The 21,048-nt window shown below is 36.2% G+C and overlaps 1 protein-coding gene across 2 annotated transcripts in view; it reads right to left on the reverse strand.

Annotated features, from left to right (window-relative positions):
* CRPPA (CDP-L-ribitol pyrophosphorylase A) overlaps positions 1 to 21,048 on the reverse strand; it is a 114,267-nt gene that overhangs the window by 78,241 nt on the left and 14,978 nt on the right. For both annotated transcript variants that reach the window (XM_051610873.1, XM_051610874.1), the window contains one exon: positions 13,113 to 13,262. In XM_051610873.1, the coding sequence (XP_051466833.1) occupies positions 13,113 to 13,262 (150 nt within the window). The remainder of the gene's footprint in view (positions 1 to 13,112; positions 13,263 to 21,048) is intronic.

The raw sequence follows: 21,048 nt of genomic DNA on the forward strand, positions 1-21,048 counted from the left end.
AAAACATATTAGTTTAGCTCTTTAAATGACAGAGAAGGAAATATGTTATTTAAAAATGCTTTTGAGCTCTTGAATATTCAAAGGCATTCTAATAGGTAGTTCTGGGGACTGACTTTTTTGTGGGTGTTCTTTTGTTTGTTTTCCAAGAGTGGAAGTTTCAAGAATGTGCTATGGGTGGAGTGAGATTCAGATTTTAGCATTATGCCACTACTTCCTCCCCTGCCCCCTAGATTAGTTTGAAAATATTTTGATAAATAATATTACTTCCTAAAAGGCAAAGTATACTGTTGTTGCTTAGCCATAAACATGGAACAAGGGATTAGAGAAAAGAATAGCTACACAGCCTATAACTCCCTGGTACTTGATATTCCATAGGCTAACTTGTTTCCAATTCTTTGAACCAGTAAAATTATAAAGAAGCAGTACTTAACATTAACAATTGTTTTTACTGTTAAAATGCACTGTATTACTATATCTCTATACTGATAAAAGACTTTGAATGGATATATGGGAAGTGGTTACCATATAACAGAACAAAAACAGATGCAGGAAAAATTTCATTATTACACTGTCATTTACTTATTTTTTTTCATCATGCTTTAATTTCATAAGGAAATAAAATCAATCCTCTTTATGTATGAACCGAAAGAAATTTTCAGATTTGGTCCTTTACACAGTTACCTTTAAAGATGTATAGTCAGTCTTTTACACTTCTGTAATCATTGACCATGTCATCTTTAGTACTTTTTCCATTGTCAGCCGCCAGCCTCTCCATTTTAGTCTCCCACGCAAATCCATTCCATAACTAATATCAGAACACTTGCAATTACAATGCATAACTAATTAACAGTAGCAGAGATTTATGCTTTTTCCAGATCCTTGCAAATCAAGTTCCCACTGCTGAAGCACCAGAGTACATAAAGAGCATTCATCATGAGGAACATTTTACTAAGCTAAAAAAGAAGCAGACACAAGCTCTTGCTGAACCTGACTTAGTCTATTTTTATCATATTTTATAAAGATTTTGTTGCTATGTTCATTACCATGGAAACAAAAAAATGCTGAATGCAACAGTGGATTTGCAGCAAGCACTCATCCTACAGCAATACAATGCAGATAAGCGAGAAATAAGAGAAGCAACAAAAAGGAGGAAACACATGAACAAGGGAACAGTGATATTAATGTGCATTCAGATAAGCTTATCTCTAAAACAATTCCTACTGTAGTGAATTATTAAACCTGCTGTGACATATATCCAGATGCAGTAGAGCATCAGACTGAAGAGAATAAAGATATAGCAATTTACTCTTTAACAGAATTAAGCAAGTTTGGTTTTCTACAGATCTGTATCTATATCCCATCATCTCCCATTGCAGCAACTGCAAGTGCCTTCTCTACACATGCCATGATTTCCCTGCACTCTTCTGCCAAATCTCCTGAGCACTTCCTGACTGCCCATTGAAATATTTTAGTACTCAAGGTGCTTCTAAGATCACTAAATTCAAGAACTCCACGCATTCAAGAGCTTATTAACTGGTTGGTTCCGAGATCCCATGTGCTAAAAGGTGTGCAACCTAGAAAAACAGAAGATAACAGCTAAGTTTTTATTTCAGCCATAGAGTGGAAGGACTAAGAACATGAAGACTCAGAGGCTCCAGCCTCCTCCTGGTGACGGTAGTAATCTGAGTTTCCCTCCTCCTTACACTCGATTTTTGAAAAACTATGTAGGGACTTTACCTCATAGAACTCTCTACATTTCTGTCAATTTTGATTGAAATAATGATCTTAAGGGTCTTTTCCAATCCAAATGATTGTATGACTCTATGAAATGGAACAAAATGTGCAATTAAAACTTTAAAATATTGTTGAGACAAGGGTTAAAAGCAGGTAATAGTAATAGCTAGAAATGAAAGCACAGACTCAGCAAGATTCAGAAAAGCAGACAGATGCAGAGAACAAATACTTATAATCAAAGTTTGCACTTCTGAGCATAAATTAAACAAAATCGTGTTAGATGCAGGAACTACATTTTTATGTGGATATTTCTGTCCATTTTAGACAGGGTCCTTGAAATTTCTCCTGAGCAACAAATCACACAGGAATCTGATAATGACAGAATCTAGGACAAATGAGCTGGATTACAAAACCCTTGTTTTTGTGTCCCATTCTTTCAAAACTGCTAAGAAAAAGTGTCATTCACTTTGATTTACATTCAACAAGGAATCACTACAACAAAAACAATTAATTATGGTAACTATACAATTATAAAAGATACTAATTTTACTGACTGTCATTTCACCTCAAAATGAAATAGAAGCTGAAATACAATCACAAGACTAGGTCCTAGTCCCAGAATCCTTAAGTGTGACTTTGGATAGAAGAAATAAAGATTAAGTTTTTTAATTATTTTGAGAAAGTGTAAGAGCTATCTTTTCTTTTCTTAAACCCATGCTTGAGAACACCTGCAGATAACCTACAGAATTATTATGACAGTGTTTGCATCATTGCCTCAAGTTGTGCCAGGGGAGGTTTAGAGGGATATTAAGGAAAAAATGTTTGCCAAAAGGCTTGTCAAGCATTGGAACAGGTTGCCCAGGGAAGAAGCTGAGTTGCCATCCCTGGAGGTATTTAAAAGTACATGTATATGCGCTGCTTAGGGACATGCTTTAGTGGTGGATGTGGCAGTGTGAGGTTAACAGTTGGACATAATGATCTTAAAGGTCTTTTCCAACCTAAACGATTCTATTATCAAAGACTACTCTTTAAGTCTTAAATCTTTTTCTGGCTGCTTACTGCCTCTGTCTCTGCAAAAGGAGACATCCAAAGAAAGCAATCATCCTGTAAAGGAAGTACATGTACTTGACTTTACACCAAACTCATTAAAATACTAATATCATCATTCTGAAAAAAGGAAAAAAAAAAAAAAAAAAAAAAAAAAAAAGCAGGATACTGGTAGGCACAAACAAGAAATGTCAAGGGCTGTGTCTACATTACCAATTTAATGTGCAGGAGAGGTTCTTTCTGATGCAACTCCTCCCTGCATCCCTACTCAGAATTATACAAATTGCACTTGATTGTGCTGCTGGAGAGCTCAAAATCATTTCTCTTGTGGTGGAATCAAGGTGAAAGTCATGCAAGGACACCTGCTAAAGCATGTGTCATCATTCGCAGTGTGGACATAAGATGCCCTAGCAGCCAGGACTCAGCACATGTTGTATCCATATGACTGGCAACTGGGATGAGCATCACTGCTAGAAAAGTCCAAGTTTACACATACATCCTGAAACAGATCAACAAATAAATAAAAAATAAAAAAATCGAACCTCAGACTTTTCCTCAGTCTCTCTCCTTGTGTCACACCAATAGATATACCCCTAATGTAACTCCAATGAAGTACAAAAAAAAACTAGCAAACAATACAAACTAGGTGAGAAAAAACAATGGTACTGGTATGATGATGAAATCCTGAAGGAACTAGGGCTAGTTATTAATCATGTTGATTTCACAAAACAGGTCCTGACTAACCATGAGATAATACTGATTTTTCTGATATCAGAAAAGGACAGAGGAGTAATTTTGAGCATGAAGCTGAACATGAAATTTAAAACCTCATATACATTTTCAGCTTTTTAAAAAGTCGTATTTTACTTACAAAGTCAAGAAGAAAAAAGGAAATTTTAATATTCTTTGTGACAACAGTAGTAGTCAAAATGCTGTCAGGACTCATTATTTATACTTTTTAAATTGTCTTGTAAATTGGAAAAATACTTGGAAGTGTTACAGGGACAAAGACAAAAATCTCATCTTAATATAGAAAACTACAGATTATTTAAGTTATTATAAACAAATGTAAAGTGATTATTCTCATTCTCCCAGTAGATACTTCTAAACACATCAAGTTCTACAATTAAGTAACCAACAGATAATTTACTCATGCTTAGAAGCAGAAGTGAGCAAAATTCAGGCCAAGTTAAAAAGCATGTTTTATTCTTAATTTTTTTGGAAAATATAAGATTCACTCTTTGAACAATTTACTTAAAAGAATCATCTATTGAAATTATACAAGATCATAAATGGTCCTTTTCCTTGCCTTTAGATACACTAAACTGTCAGTAGTTAAGAGATAAAAGCTCTAGTATCACCACCTTTTTTTCTTATTTGCTCTCCCCAAACAAGCAGCAGATGACAGTTTAGATGGGTGGTCTCCCATACATGCTGGACACAGTGATTCTTGCTCGCTATTTAGCGTTTTTTGAGTCTGTGCCAAACAGGTGATTCTTGTGGATACAGTACACTTACCAGAGTAACTTCAGTAACATTTACAACAATAATCTCATAATCCAGTTTAATTTTCAACTCGAATAACTGCAGTGTGTGTCTCTAACATACACCCTCCAAATTACATCTGAAGACAAAATGCCTTTTCACTGTTAAAAAGATGCCAGATTTCACCCAGGGTGTGGCAGCTTTGCACCACTGTGCCAAACAGTCCAAGAGCTAATATGTGAACTTGCAAAGTGCTTTGAGATCCTACAGGATGAGGAGTGCCATAAAATGGAAGTAATTATCCCATTAGAAAAAAAAGTTTTAATTTTTTTCTTATGCAAGGCATTAGAATTTCTCCAAACATTCTTGTGGCAGAAACTAATTAGGGCAAGGTGGCGATTCATACAATATCCTGGCTCTACCATTGTGCCAAAGAACTAATCAAGTACAGAGATATCTAAGCTAGCATAGTTTTCTCAATAGACCACCAGTCTAGCTTCAGGTTTTGAATAAATCAAAGCATTATTGACAAAGTTCATTTAGTGTATTCATTCTGAAAAGAATTTTTTAAAATTTGGTACATTTTAAGGACATTGAAGGGGATTTTTTTTTTTTTCCCTCTAAATCACAGGACAAAGCTGCTAGGGTAAAAGGAAGCCAGATGAAGTAACTGTAAAATATCTCTGGAAAACATATCTGAACTATAACCTGTAAACTGTACAAACTAGGATATTCATTTAGGACTTTGAAAACCCTGTTTTTAAGCAAAAGTACTGTGTGCATCAGCCAGAATATGAACAAAGAAAGGCAAACAAAAATCCTCAACAAAAGTCCATTATTAAAAAATTAGCTCCACTGCAATTTTGCATCAAAACAAAAAAATTACCAATTTTCAGTAGAAATTAAATGGAACAGAACTCAAGTTCCAAAGAAACCACTTTTTAAATGGGACTAAAATCAGAGAAAAAATCCAAGGTGAAATGGACCACAACAATGGAAGGGTGCTGTTAAGAAATAAAAACTTCTCATGTAAGGAGAAATGAGATACTAGGTTTTCTTTCAACATTAAAAAGCTGCACAGACTTCCTTGTCAAACAATCACATCTAGAATCCTAATGACCCATGACCAAATCAGCAGAAAGGCTTCCTTTGTTAGGTTATTTCATATGCTTAGATTACACATTGAAAAACTTAGATACTTCCCATCTTGATGCTATTATACAGCTAATTAAAATCTATAGTACTACACCATCAAAGGAACTAGAGTAGGAACTTCAACAAACTGAAATACTCCATGCTACTTCACTATCCAGCCAAGTAGGGCAACCTGGACCAATTAAGTGGGTAGTTACACTAAAGCTACATAGAAAGGAGAGCATTGGCTTTTAGCACTGTCCTCATACATATACCTGCCTGGATGCAGTCCTGTGCAATGTGCTTCAGGCAATCCTGCTCTAGTGAGGGAGTTAGACTAGATGATCTCTAGAGGTCCCTTCCAACTCTGACGATTCAGTGATTCTGTGATATATACCTGTTGAATGGTTTAAAAAAAATTGAGGTTCCTTGAAGATTTAGATACCTTTAGTCTTAGTGTTTTTTTCAGAATTCCAGCATTAAAAACCCAAATTCTGCCTCACTTATATTTTCACCCTTCAGTCCTTTTTCTGAATCTGACTCTTGTTCCCAAAGTTCCCAAGGTTTTAGTCAACAATTTGTCCACTACTGTTCACGTAATCCCCTGTTGCTTCTGGCAATGTTAACTTGACAGACATTGATTTCTTTACCAAAGAATAAACCCACAGGACCACAGGAAAATCCCCAATCAGTCTAGACACTCTGCCTCGAAGGACTTGCCCAACCTATGCCAAAATATTACTGAACAGCTACAGCTGACTCCACTTCCCGCTACAGAGGAAACAAAAATGCTTCACACATTTGAAGACGTATCCCAGTAATGCTGTACACCCTTTCAAAAAGAACTTCAAAAGTTTACAAAATCCACATGAAATACACTCCCTACTATTTACATACAGAAAAGACAATACTTTGAACAAATTCTTCTACAATGGGCCTAACAATAGCCAACTTCCTTTCTTACTCTGGCAAAATCTTCCTTGAACATTCTCAGGGGTCTCTTAGATGAGAACAATTTTGGGATTTCCTTTTCTTCTACTGAGGACTGGGTCAGACAGCTTGCAGAAAATCTCTTCTTCCCATCTCAGGACATCTTGTAATCATTTTTAGGGGAGGGAGAGTAGAAGAACATCTGCCTCCCGGAATTTAACAAAGTATTTGCATGATTCTCTCTGACACTATTCTTTTGTATCTTGTCATGACTACGCTTATATATAGCAGCTCTATCCTATGTAGGCAGATGCTGTAACCTCCCATAAGTAAATGTGATAGCTAATTATCCAAAAAGTGGGTAATATTGACTATGAACAGATGTATTCATTCAATTTAGCACCAAAAAGAACTGATCTCTAATTGCTTCTAAACAAATTAGATAGAACGCCTATGGTCAGTCCATTCTGTGTGAGTATCTCTAAGGAGGTTTATAGACATGCATAAGATAAACATCTACAAACATGTTGAAGCTCATACTCTTTGAATGAATATTCCTGCTCCCTTTCCCTGCTTTTTTTAAAATTCAGATTTATTTCTCTGATTAGCTACATATAAGCTTCCATAATCTACAAAATGCCTACTATCAATAGGTGATTAACTAGATATGCAAACACCCCCCAAAAATGGTGTAGGGCCTAATTAATTTCTGCCACAATTTTGTGGTAAATTTTCCCAGGTACAGAAAAACGTGAGGGTACCTGTAAAATGTCACATAGAAGACTATCTGGGGGAAAAATTGTGTATCTATTTTATTTTATTTTTTAATTAAGAATGTTACAAACCTGTCATTTAATCTTTAAATAGTGATAAGACTTTGCCATGTCCTGCACATGTGAATGATTCCTGCAGAATAGTGTTCTAACCTGCTCCACCCTTTCTTCAGCTGTGTGCAGCCTTCCCTCTTACAAGGTCCTTGGCTTCACCAGACTGGTCACACCGGTGAACAATTCCATTGTATCCCCAGCATTCAGGCTGACAGCTCTCTAACCATCATATCACTTTCCCTAGCAGTTTTGTTTATACTCCCGACATAGAAGCTAGTCAGGATTTTCTACAGAGCACTCCCCTTCTGCTTCCATTTTCAGTTCTCTGCCAGATCAGGATAGGCAAAACTTTCTCACTGTTCCTGCTGCCTTCCCTACTTTGGCAGATACATTTCAGACACACAATGTTTTGTTAAGTTTGGGTATTTCAGCCTTTGTATATTATGGTTGTTGTTACTTTGTACACCGTGACATGACAAAATGCTTTCTGTTAAAGTAAAAACATCTCCTAGATCTCTGTGTATTTCACAATATGTCAGAAACAGGTATTAATCAGTCTCAGCCTACTCTAATTAAAGGAAAAAGGTAGTCTACCTGACTTCCTGATACTCTAATTCCTTAAAAGATACTGCTTCAGGGGAACACTTCTATTAAGTGAAGTCTTCCTCCCACCCTCCTCCTCCCAGGTTTACAGGATTATACTTCGCATTTGCTCCTATTTAATTTTAAAAGCTGAACAGAAATATGAAACTACCTTATGCAAAAATTAACAAGTCTGGTCTAAGAAATTTATCCTTTATTCGCTGTCTTTGGAAGGGGTGGATTTTCAATTAACGGTTAAACTTTTCTGATTTCTCTTAGGGTTGATAAGAATAGAAAATAAGCATGTGTTTTTAAAGATTAGGAATTTAATTCTAATTAACTTATTAACAGTAAAAAACAAACAAACAACCAAACCACAACAAACTGGCTGGTTTTGTCTCAAGTATGTTAGAATTGAAGTAAATAATTGAATCTGCAATTTTACAATTCTTCCACAGGTTTTACTAGCTATTAGAAATTTGCAGGTTTTATTTTCTAACTCGTCCACTACTATTATGTACTCAAGGTTAGTGGTATGGCTCATTACACTGTGCAAAAAACCAAGAACTCAGAAATCAGGACATACCAGAATTAAGAGAACTGATACAACATTAAGTTCATCTGCTTAACACCTTTATGTGGTGTTGTACCCAACCTCCCAAGGAAAACCACTGGCTAAGGTAGTCTCCTGTCTGTGAAATATCACACACATCATAAATACAGTTCCTTCTGCCCCTGCAGTTGTTTGTGTCTGTCAGTTGTCTGCCTGGTGTCAAGTATGCATCCATCATACAAATAAAAGCTGTAACAACTTTTATAAATTTGAGAAAACAGAAAGGCATGAAATCAATGCTTTACTTCATAAGAATATAAGGTGAGGTGGCATATATATGATGAGTGACACAGTAACACTCAAGCTTATGTAAGGAGGCACATGTAATTCATCCTTTTCCCACATCAGGACCATCCTAATGCCAAATCTGAAAGTCCTACTACAAAGTGGTAGGAACACTTCATTGAAATGGAAGTAAAAAGCTGTTTACCCATGCTTCATATAACCAACAGAACAAAGAGACTTGCAATAGAAAATATTAAGCAGCACTACATACAGGGGTAAGTGCCTGTATCTGCCAAAAAACTGTATGTTTATTTATTTATTATAACTAGGTGCTCTATCTAATGACACATAAGCCAAACAAAGTGAGACCTTTTAAGATCAAGACATCCACTAGTTATTTAGTTTCAATATTGACTGTAAATGTTTCCAGTCTTGTTCACGTCATGGCCAATACAGGGGCTATTTAACAATGTAACAGAAACTTTATAAATACATTAAAATCAGCATCACTGTTCTGGAGTGGAAGAAGTAGCTGTTTCCCCAGACAGTGGTCTTCTGATCCTGATGCATTGCTGCATTGCACCAATTACTATTTGAGGTGGAAGAACACTGAAAACTCTTGCCTTCCTTGTTACACCTCCACTTACCTGCTGCATCACAGGAAGGCAGACACAAAGTACTCACAATTCTTATTTCACCAAGAAACACACAATGGTCCTCAAATTGCTTGCATTCCCCCAAGTAAAAATATGGGACACCTGAACATCTTTTTTTTTTTATCTCTGAAGCACATACACAGGCTCATAAAAAAATTTCTTCCACCAATAACATGTTAAAATTGATGTTAAGTAGAAAAGTGTGAGACTATTTTTGAGGAAATATTTCCATATATCTATATTCTTGTTTAATTATGGTTAAAAAATGTATTCAAAATTAAACATCAGAAAACCTTGCAGTATACAGTACCTCATGACATTTTTTTGCATTGCTCTTCCATTTCAGCTTTCTTTACTTCTCTGGGTAATAAAAATACCAAACAAACCCACCCTACTTCACAGACCGAATCTTACAATAGCAGGGTAGAAGTATGAAATAATTTCCCCATCAGAACCAAGAAGCATTATGGAATTTTGAAAGGAGGGCTGTCCCAAAGAACAGAAGATTTCAAGTTAGTACACATAGCAAAAGGAGATGTGACTAGTGGTAACAAGAAACCCTTTTGAAAACAATATAATGCATACCTTCCTGCAGAACCCAATTCTCTCACACAATACAAGCAAAAATTAGAAACACAACAGAAATTTTTTCATAGCATACATCAGAGGTAATGGATGGAATACTTCACCCTGTTTCTGGGTCAATGACCAAACAGACTCTAATTTGATGTCACTTGCAGTCCAATGTTTTCTCTTGTCTTGATGAAGTGTTTGTAATAAGGAAAACCCAAAAAGGCAAGGAAAAAAAAAATCACATTTAAAAAATACAAGTACTGGTTTTGAACCTTTGAAAAGCCCTGTTTAGAGAGGGCTTAAATATCAGGTATGCAAGTGAAGAGTGTTTTAATGAGTTCTCAAAGTTATTAAAGACAATTGCAATTTTTGAGCAACAAAATCTAAAAGGTTTGAACAGCTCTATAAAGCTGAGTAGTTAATAGTTACAATGTCAGAAATCCTGACATCATCACAGTTAAATCAGAAAGCTACATATATCTGAACAAAAGATCTGTTTGGAATGTGTGCGTCCTAGGCACCAGAGAAAATGTAAGAGTAAAAACTAAATTGAGATCCAGCACACAAAAATAAGATGCATCATAATGAAATGCATGCAAGCAACTTGGCTGAACGCCCTTAAAATCTATGCTGGATTTTTGACACTAAATGTAGAGGGAATTCAGTGTACCATACATATATTTTAAGATATTGGCATTTGTTGTATCTTCAATTAATTTTATGTACAAAGCATGTATTTTCCTCAAGTCATTACTATGACTTTTTAGAAAAGTAAGAAACAGAAAAAGTTTAAGGAAACTGCTTTAATTTGTTAGAGATGACACAAAAGTATTCTCACATATTTTAATAGTGTTAATTGCTTATTCCTTTCTAGTTCTAACTACATTGGAAACAGCAATAAAAGGAGAAGAACTAGTCTGCTCTGCTCAGATTGGTCCCAGACAAGAAGAACAAAAAAGACGACAGATGACAAACCTGTAAGGGTCACAAAATTGATCTTTGAACGCTGTAACTTCATGTTCAAGACACTCAGATCTCCTATTTATGAAAAAGAATGCTTCTGGAAGTAAACTGCCTAAATCTACCTACTCAAATCAGATGATGCATTTAAATAGAGAGAGTTTAAAAGCAGTATTTCACATTATCCACAACGTAACTAAAAAGCCTATGTTATTTGATGCAATAATTGAAATGGACAGTTTCTTTCTAAGGAATGCATGTTTCATTATTGGTTTTCCCCCCACTATTGCTGCATAAAGGTCACAACTGTATAAAATACAGAGGAGTGGGATCATGATCCCATGCTGAGTCAGCCAAAATGAATTCCATTCCAAGCTTTGTGAATGACTTGCAACATAAGTTAACAAAATTATTTTATCTTTTTTGGTTCATCTGATACTTACCTACTTCACCAGGTTGTTGTGGGAATTAATGACAGCTATGCTCATATTTAGGAAGCATCATAAGGTGCAACCATTCCTACAAAAATCTGTCCTACAGTAGCTTAAGTCTTTCAGGACAACAATTATGTATCTTTTTTAATTTGTTTGTACAGTTCCCAGAACAATAGGGTCTTAATCCTTGACTTGGACAGCTAGGCACCATTGAAACATAAATAATTAGCAAACAATATGAGTTGAGAGGTTTAGCAAAGTGTTATCCTTCCCAGAGCTCAAAGGCACAGAGCATTCAAATGACCAGAACGTAGCCAATGCAAAGGGAACTGGGGACAAGGAACCATAGCCTTGGTTGCTTGCTAACAACTTTGGTGGGTTGTTCTTGAAAGAGCAGGGATGCAAAAAAAAAAAAACAGACTGATGGAATGCATATGTGAGAACACTACTCAGAGGAGTACAGGGACTGCAAATATAGTTGCCTGTTGAGCAAGACATTTAGGCCAAAAGCTTTTTATGTATTTGCCAGCTTTACTGTATCTGCAAACTAAGAACAAACACAGTAGAAAAAAACGGGTTTGTTTTTGGAGTATGTGTGAGAAACAACATATAAACATGCAATTTGCAAAAAAGAGATACAAATCAACAAGAAATAAACAATTGTATAACCAACAGTACCTCCTGTCCTGAGATGTGTCCCATCACACATATGCTGCCTTTATCATGAGTATGCCCACTACATTCAAGCTAGAGTCTCACTCAGAAGTATCAGCCTGTGTGTTATCACATACACAAAGAACATTCCCCTACTTCCCATAAGAAGTAAAAAGGTTGGAGCTAGTCAAACAAATAATTTTAGTAGCTCTTTATCTTGAGCAGCCCTTCATCTCCAGCATCTAGGAATACCTTCAAGTATCAAGTATAAGGGGTATGACATGGAATTTGTACCAACATTTTTCAGTAAAACAATTACTGAACAATTAAGCAACTGTTTCTTCTTTGTTGCCTGTCCACTCATTTGTTCTGCTGCTGGTGACTTCTAAGCTATGTACTTTCTGAAGGTGGGTATCAGTCATTTGGGCTTGCTTACACTAGAAATGAAAGACTGATGGGAAGCATGACTGTCAGCATTACTGGAGTGAAAAATAATTCCTTCCAAGTGACAAATGAAGAAATGCTCTGCTTCTACTCAGTTTGGAAGATACCTGGAGGACAGGCAATTTCCACAAGCTGATGAATGAAAAGGAAGTAAAATGCCAAGATGAAAACCTGGAGTGTTTCCAGTAAACTGTGACTACAGGGTGGAGCAAACAAAAACAGTTTTCAAGAGGGATAAAGGCAAAAGAGTCAGAGTTTAATACACTGCCTGCAATTTTAATTTTCTTAAATAAAGGTGCTGTTAAGGCAATAAATTAGGAACAAAATGGAAAATTAGAACAGAGACTTATGTAAATATTATTTTCAGCCACTAACCAAAGTACACAGAATACACATGCAATATGAAACAAATTCAAAATTTATTTACCTAATTGTATCAAGTTATAATCCCTATATTTTAAAATAGCCTGTATCACATTATTTTGTCATTGTTATACTGTGCACTGAACATTTTTTTATACTTTTTTTATACTCAGTCAACAACACACATTGAATACATACTTAACTTTAAAAACATTGAACCACTCATTTAAGTAATTTATTTAATGCACAGAAAAAATTAAAGCAAATCTGTGCTTCCAATAGTTTAGACCCTTCACCTCCTCCTGTATTTGGCAGTTTGACTTAAAAAATTTAATAGATCAGAATGATGAAATGTTTTCATCAAAAAACTACAGAAGAGAAATAAGCATACAGCTTAATGTTTGGGTTTTTTAGCTGAACAGAAAAAAGCCTTGAAGTCTCTAAGCCTTACCTGTTGATATGCTTCGTAGATTGTATCAAATAAGAAAGCCTGAGGCATTTCACTCGCTCTGTACCTGGCACGTTCCAATGAGTGGTCTAAACAGCCATCTGGAGCAGAGGCAATCACAGTAGAAACCAAAGGACGAATTGCTCCTGCTGCCTGTGGAACAAAACAAAGATACTCAACTTTATTAATACTAATGCACATCAGATAGCTGCAGTCAAAAAAAGAGCTTTAAAATAAATTTTCTACTTATTTATCTTTTATATATCTCATAAAAGGTAAGTCATTCTACTTAGTCTGTATGAGACGTGTAACATGAATATAGCAATGCAAGACCCTGTAAGTAAACACAGAGGGCCAATTTACAAAAAACAAATCTTAAGTCCTTCTTAAACATCTACTGCAAATACATAGGACAGATCTGAGCTGTTAATTTTTCAGATCTTTTTCTACATACATATTAGGTGGTTTCTGTAAGAACAGTCCTAGCCGTATTCAGATATCAAAAAGCAGAAAACACGAGAGGTCTTGACAAACCACAACACCTATTGCTTTCAAAGATTTCGATTTGGCTAAGCTGTCCAGAAATAAGCAATGAGAAAAGTTTCAGAAAACTAAGCTTGTTCCTCTGAGTTGAATTCGCCCAGTGAAATCCTGAGCAACTTCACTTACCACTGAAATCACTGGGAGCACAGTAAAAACATCAGAAAGCTTTCAATATCCAGCAGCACTGTGCCCCAGAACAGATAATTAAATGTTTATACTTCAGTTTTGGTGAAATCACAGAAAATTTGTAAAGTATCTCAAGGGGTCATGCAGTCCATCTCTCTGCCCTAGGCAGGATCAATTTACTTACGTCATATAAAAAACAAACAAAACTAAATACCACCATAATTTTAGTAATCAGTCAATGTATTAAATAAGGAGTAAGTTTAACAGATGTAACTTTGAGGAAACGCTGTGCACAATCCAAGTAGAGAGACTAAATTATCAGCAACTCTATTTCCTGTGCTACCAGGGCATAGATTATCACCTCTGTATCCCACCTGCTGGGCATTTGGACTATGTTATTTCACTCTGCCATCATATTTATTGGGTCACACACACACACACAAATTATAAAATTAGAAGGTCATGGGAAAAGAGACAGAGCAGCATGCTACCCACAGCTTTTCTGTAATTAGTTAAGTCTATTTTTTTTTTTCTGAAACCATTACCATTCCAGAAAACCAATTAGCAAAAGAGGATTTCTTAGGCTGATCCAGTATTTTATTACAGTTTTTAACAATCATGTCATGTCACATTTTAAGCATAAAACAGGCCAAGAGAATACAATGTGACTTGCATAACCAAGTCTCACAAGTGAAACATGCACTCTGAGGAACAAAAAACCAAACTGCAGTTCTAAATAAAATTGAAATACTCAAAATTGTATTCTTAAAAGAGCTCTGAAACACATTGTTTTCTTGACATCTGGTTTATTGAACAATAAAAATTCATGAATGTCTGTATCTGTATCTTTGTGACAACACTGAACCACATCTCCTGCTCTGCTGAGCCCTAGCTCTTCCAAAAGTTTCAAGATCTGATTTCTAATAAATCCAAACACATCACTTCTTAAAGTGTCCAGTTAATTTTTCAAGTAATTGAAAGTTTCATGGCACCTAAAATTAAACAAATAGCATTTTTCAAATAACTACATTGTTGCTTTACATTATCCCAGCACAAAGTCCAGTGTGGCAGGCTGAATTTCTCACTTGCTGTCCCTTCCGTTTCAATGAGAAATCACAAGTTGGGCACAATAAAATGTCTTCTACAGCAAGTCCACTCAAACTATACCTGTCATGGACTGAAAACATCAAGTTTAATACAAAGAATAAGATTTACGGCCGGCTTCTGATCACAGAGAATTAGATAACTAGAAGTCATTTGATTTTTAAAAAAAGCAACAACAAAACAGCTTTACAAAAAAAAGGGGTGGAGGGCAATTCAAGTCCATGAGTGCTTTATGTTCTAAAAGCAGCATGCAGACCTCTAGTCCTCAGTAAAGCTAGGAAGTTTCTACTGCACAGAAAACCATATAATGAGCAGCTGGGATCCAAAAGGCATGAATCTATGAGCTAGAACATATTTACTAAGATGCAGAACTGAGTTGAAATCTCAAAATCCTAAGACAAGATGCAGAAACTCATTGGTGGTTGTGCTCAGTACTGGCTCACCTTTCTGCAAGACTTTTTTTTCTCTGTCTCAGCAATCACGCCCAGGCTCCCTCAATCAGATGATGTGACCCAATTCAGGGCTGAGTTTACCTCCTCAGTGACACAAGAACTATGCTAGCTCCTAAGGTCACTTTCAGACTGGGTGAAAAAGGGATGAAGCAATGGAAAATACTGGCTTGTGTATGCCCTGCATTGTTTTCATATGGGACAAGAGAGCTGAGCTCCTAACACAGGAAACTTTGCATCTGCAGTTACTTCTGTGACATTCTCTAGCTGGCATATGCTGACATAGCTGCCAAGCCCAAGCTGGCTTAGACCTCACTGCACATGCTTCTGCTTCCAGAATTGGCTCACTGGTATCTTCATTCATGGTGCAAACATAATATTTGGCATGTGGAAACAGAAGAATTGGGCTTTTTTAATTGAATTTTGTTCTCAATTCCAGGCCAAAGAGTGGCGCAATTTAAGATGTATGGCGTATTCTGCAGTATTTTCTTCTGGTTAGCTCTAGTGTCCTCCCCACTCAGCACAAAGCCTTTTCAAATCCCACTCATGGCAGTCTTACAATCAACTGAACAGACTATTTACATACTTAAGATACGGCTATAGACTACATTTTTAGTTCAGAAACTTCAACATCAGAGCCCAGTAGGGCAAATAATACAATAAGGTAGTACTGTATCTAGAGGCTTTTGAGCCTGATGATTGTGGGGTGTAAAATACAACCATCCATATAGTCTATATCTATTCAGTTATAACACCAAATATTTTGTTATTTGCAAGGAATTTCCATGTTGTTTTTCTGATTATAAATCCATAACAAAGAACTTAACGTCCATATTGAGTCTCAAGTATTTGAATTTTATTTGGTCTAATTTGAGATGCTTTGAATTGCTATTTATGTCAGGAAAATACAGGTATTTGGCCCAGCTCTCAGACAAGAGGTTCTGACATGAATTTTAAAAAGCAATAAAACCAAGATAATCTGTCCTCATTTAAAATTGTAAATACTTGTTAATGTCACTATAGTTTTACAGATGTTTTCTACATTTTGAATTAACCTCCCAAAACAAACCAAACTCTGGGAGTCTATAGCAAGTGCCTAGGTCGTCTATTAACACTTCCCTACCAAGAGTACTGCCCTTCCAATTACTAATAATTTTGACCCTTATTTCAAGTAGACTTCCTTTCAAAATCATCCACAAAATGCATTTCATGCCCTTCCTGAATCTCAAGCGGATAGCTGATAGTTAAACTGAATTTCTTTAAAACTCCACTTTACAACCTTCAAGCCACTCCACTTCAAAGACAGTCAAGCACTAGTTTTGGTGAACCCGGCATGTCCAGGAAATGCATATGCTTCTTTCCCCTATTTTTGCATATTTTGTTAATTAAATTAGTTGAAGTATCAAAAAAATCTGTGGGCAAGCTCTTAAAATATTCTTCCATAGCATAACAGACATGTGAACAAATACTGCTAACCATCAGCTCTCTTTGGCAGACAAATTATGGGGAAAAAAAACCTTCCCTTTATAATTTCCTTAAATCCTAAAACGTCCTCAGAACACAGAATTGCATCAACTTCAGTTGAAACGACAGCCTGGAATCTCTCAGAAGTAAGCTCATCCATCCACCTGCTGAAAACTGAACCAGCCTCTAGATACTTTTAGAAACAACAGGTGTACTTTATAATCCATTTTAAACAGCACTCATCAAAAATACTTACGAACAGGTTCTCAGGCTTGTGTTCAGTTTATGCATGACTGCCTAGAGGACAGCATACATTCAAGATTTGAAGACTCGATGGTGCCTGAATAAAATGTAGAGTCAAGTGCATTATCAGGACAGTATAATAAGGTATCCTAAGTATTTTCAATAGATTCAATGCATATCTATCCACCTTTCCACAAAACAATTAACACTGAATTATTCCCATTTAATCACACATTTATTCTGGCAAGAAATTATTTAGGTGTATGTATTCCGTGAATGCATAACCAGGGCTGTTTTGAGATCAGACACCACCATCAGCTCAAGGAGAGTAAAGTCCAAGCAGTACTGATGACATCTCTTACTACAAAATGAAGTCTGAATGTTTAGGCCACAGAAGCCTACACACAACACAGCAACCTAGCTGACACAATTCAGTATAGCCTACTTTTCTGCATATTTGTAAAAAATGAATATCCCTATTTTATTTTAAAAACACAGCACCCATCAAAATTTTGAAAAGGATTACTCGGGGGAGACGGAGCTTTTATCACAAGCAAGAAACTACCCAGGTTACAAATACCCCCAACATACAGTGTGTTACTTAACTGAGACCAATACATCACATCTAGAATGCAACCTACCAAAAACAAGTTACCATACAGCCAGAAGCTCCAAATGAGCATGGAAACCAACTGACACACATCATTGATCTGGTCATTTTTGGTAGCCAGAGTTGAAAAAGAACAATGCTAAATAGCTGCAAACCTCAACAAGTTGAATGATATGGACTAGGAAGAGAAAAAAAACTGCAGTGGCACAATATCGCTACAAAAAAAATACCACAACTACAATTCCTTTTGTTTTACAACAGCATGGTAACAAGCTCAGACAACCACAGATCCCCCAGGCTGGTATACTGAAGAAAAAAAACAAAACTACACTGTATCTTTTGCATTCCCTTGTCCCCAGTAGGCCCCAAGTACTAATGCAGACCCACAAAGGTCACTCATGCAGCCAATTTGCAATCCTGGACTTCAAGTGAGTGGTAATCACAGCCTAAGACTTTACAGAGTCTAGTCCTAAACAAGCAGACTCTCATCTCTCTAGCATAGCTTGCTTCTCAACTACATCACCACCACTTCTATTCTCCTTCATAGCCTTTATGTCCTCTGAAATTAATTTTCCCTATGCTTTGTCTTCTCAGCTGTCTAGTAGCATTAAGTAAATATACATTTTGTATTTCTATCATCCTAACTGCATTAGATGCAATGTTTTAAAATTACTTCACAATAGACTTGATGTCAGCCGCATATAAGCACAGCTCATGAGTGCTATCCTTAAAATAACGTCCCTGTTCTCATGTTTTTACATGGTTTTTCAATGTTCATATTCATTTTAATTCTTTGATAAGAATTGTTTTCAACTCTGACAAGCAAAATACTACTGAACCAAGACTCCCAAATTATTTAGTCACCCTGTCTTAGAAAAAAACCCAAATGAGTCTTGTATATATCAACTGGAAACAGAAATATATTAGAAGTATATTTTCATCCCGTCCATAAGATGACCTCTCTAAAACTGTATCCTGGAGATCGTGGGACTAGTCACACTTAGTAGGAAAAATACCTCCATCTTGGAACATCATTAGTATAAAATTTGTAAATTTTGGTAAATTCACAAACAACTTTATCTTGCTTTTCCATGAAGAAAAGGATTGCACTGGGACACTGTCCAACTACATAAGAATACCAATGTTAATTTAGACAAGTTAGGTATCTAAAAGTTTACAAATATGCCCTGAAATGGTTTTTATTAGGTGAAAGATTATTTATATGTTACCAAACAGTAACATCTCCTAAGGATTTCAGTCTAAATTAGGCCTGGCCATGAACCAGCAAGAGAAGCTCAAAATAACTATGATTAATTTCTTCTCATTTTATTCCATCAAACTGTTTCCACATGTTACTACAGGGAAAGTATTCTTTACGCAGATCAAACTGTTTGCCATGAAGGGCATTCACAGCCTTCTACAGTATGAAAAAATAAACACAGTATCTGTGATACAGGTAGAAACTTGCATTTCTATTCAGACATCTACACTTAAACTAATTGTATATATAGTAATCAACATGCTTCAGTCACATTCAGTATCTACCAATTCAATTAGAAGAATCATCTCTACTGAAAGACCTTTTAAAAAATAGAATGCTTAAAGCAAAATTCAAAAACTCAATTATAAGATTAAAATATTTCACACATTTAAGAGGATGTTCTTTTCTAATCTTTTATATTGGAAATCTGAAGGCAGAAAATATCTAATAAACCAAGTCATGTAACTATGTAAAATAAAGCAGAGAATTTCGACCCACGCATATTCAAGGTATGACATTAAAATATCACATTTTTTTCTTATGTTTCTTTTCCTTTTCTGCATTTTGAATCTAGCTGTTGCTTAAGGCTACATTTTACCTTCTCTATATCCAAAACATATAATCTATGAGAAGTTTTATGACTCTTCTGCAGACATGGAAGACTTGGGGAGTATTTCCTCCTCCAACCTACAGAAATCCTTGCAAAACAATTCTGTATGGAAGCAAAAGACTGGGGCACAAAGTAATGACACAAACTATAAACTACCACTCCCGTACAGAAGTGCAGCTGACAACTACAGTTTGGCTGTATGTGCAAAGTTTTCTCATCTTAGGTACTGACACATGCTCAAGCCCAAACTAGCCAAACTTCCAAACTGAACTGATTCAAGCCCGCACATAGTCCAGAGTTCATAACCTCATTCTGCACCCAGAACCCACCCACTTCTGTACAGCAAGGTAAGGCAGCAGTCTGGCTGCATGGGTTCAACTCTAACCTGTCACTGTTGAAAAATAACTCAGACACTTCGATATGTGTATTTTGTGCAAGATGTACTCTATACATACAAGTTAAAAAATTATAGTCAGAAAGGCACACAATTAGTACCATAGTTAGCACTGAGCAAGGACATGCTAGAATTACTAGGTCTTGAAGTAGCAATTAATCAAGGTGTTTTGAGGGTGGTTTGTGTACATCACTAACTTGGCTAGAAGATTCAAGGCCTACTGGACCTAAGGAATGAAGGCTGTGATAAAAAGAACTAAAATAGAGGAGAGATTGAACAAGTCTTGAGCAGCTGGAGTTACAGAACTTGTGATATTGTGTCCTTTTAGTGAACTTAGCTCATTACAATACTAAAAATTATACACCCAGGTCAAAAAAGATCCCTGCCCAGGTGAAGCCCCTTCCCCTGCATGATGCAGATAGTGCATGATAGCAGAAATAGTGATGTAACTGTTTTATAACTATACACAAATAGCTAACCAATCATAGTAGGGAAGAGGGACTTGGAAGCCTACTAACTTCATAGTTTTGTGTATAAATGTAATGAAAAAATCTCATTTGATGTGCTTGATTTGTGGGAAGGCACCACATGTCCAGATTTGTACAAACCTGCAATAAACAAAAATGTCTCCTTCCTAACTGTACCCTTTTTGTCTGTGTTTCAGGAGCTATCTTGAAACAGTAACGTCACCCTCTGCTCCCATAATTCCTGTTAATGTCATGTCCAAAAGACCCCTCAAACGAATACCTCAGCCACAATCTTCTCTTGCAGGACCATATACAGCATGCAGTCAGCACTACAGGACAACCAGGATGACTCAGTGAAGAACAGCATACCTCAACAGAGGTACTCCCATTACCATGCAGAAACACAGACTGAGTGCAGGGCATGTCCTACTTTCACCCATACTCACACCCAGACTCCACCAAGTAGCACAGACAGTTTGTGTGACAGCACTGTGGCAGGGACAGGATTCCTTCAACCAGCAGACAGGCACAATCAGCAACCCGGGCTGTCTACTTATTAGACATTAAGGCTGAAGGAAAAAAGGTTACCTTTCTGCCAGGTATTTTCCTTTTCTTAAACAACAAGAATAACTCTTAAATTACCTTCTTTTTAATTTTGTTGGGGAAAA

Source organism: Apus apus, chromosome 2, assembly GCF_020740795.1.
Source record: "Apus apus isolate bApuApu2 chromosome 2, bApuApu2.pri.cur, whole genome shotgun sequence".
In the NCBI taxonomy this organism is placed as follows: Eukaryota; Metazoa; Chordata; class Aves; order Apodiformes; family Apodidae; genus Apus; species Apus apus.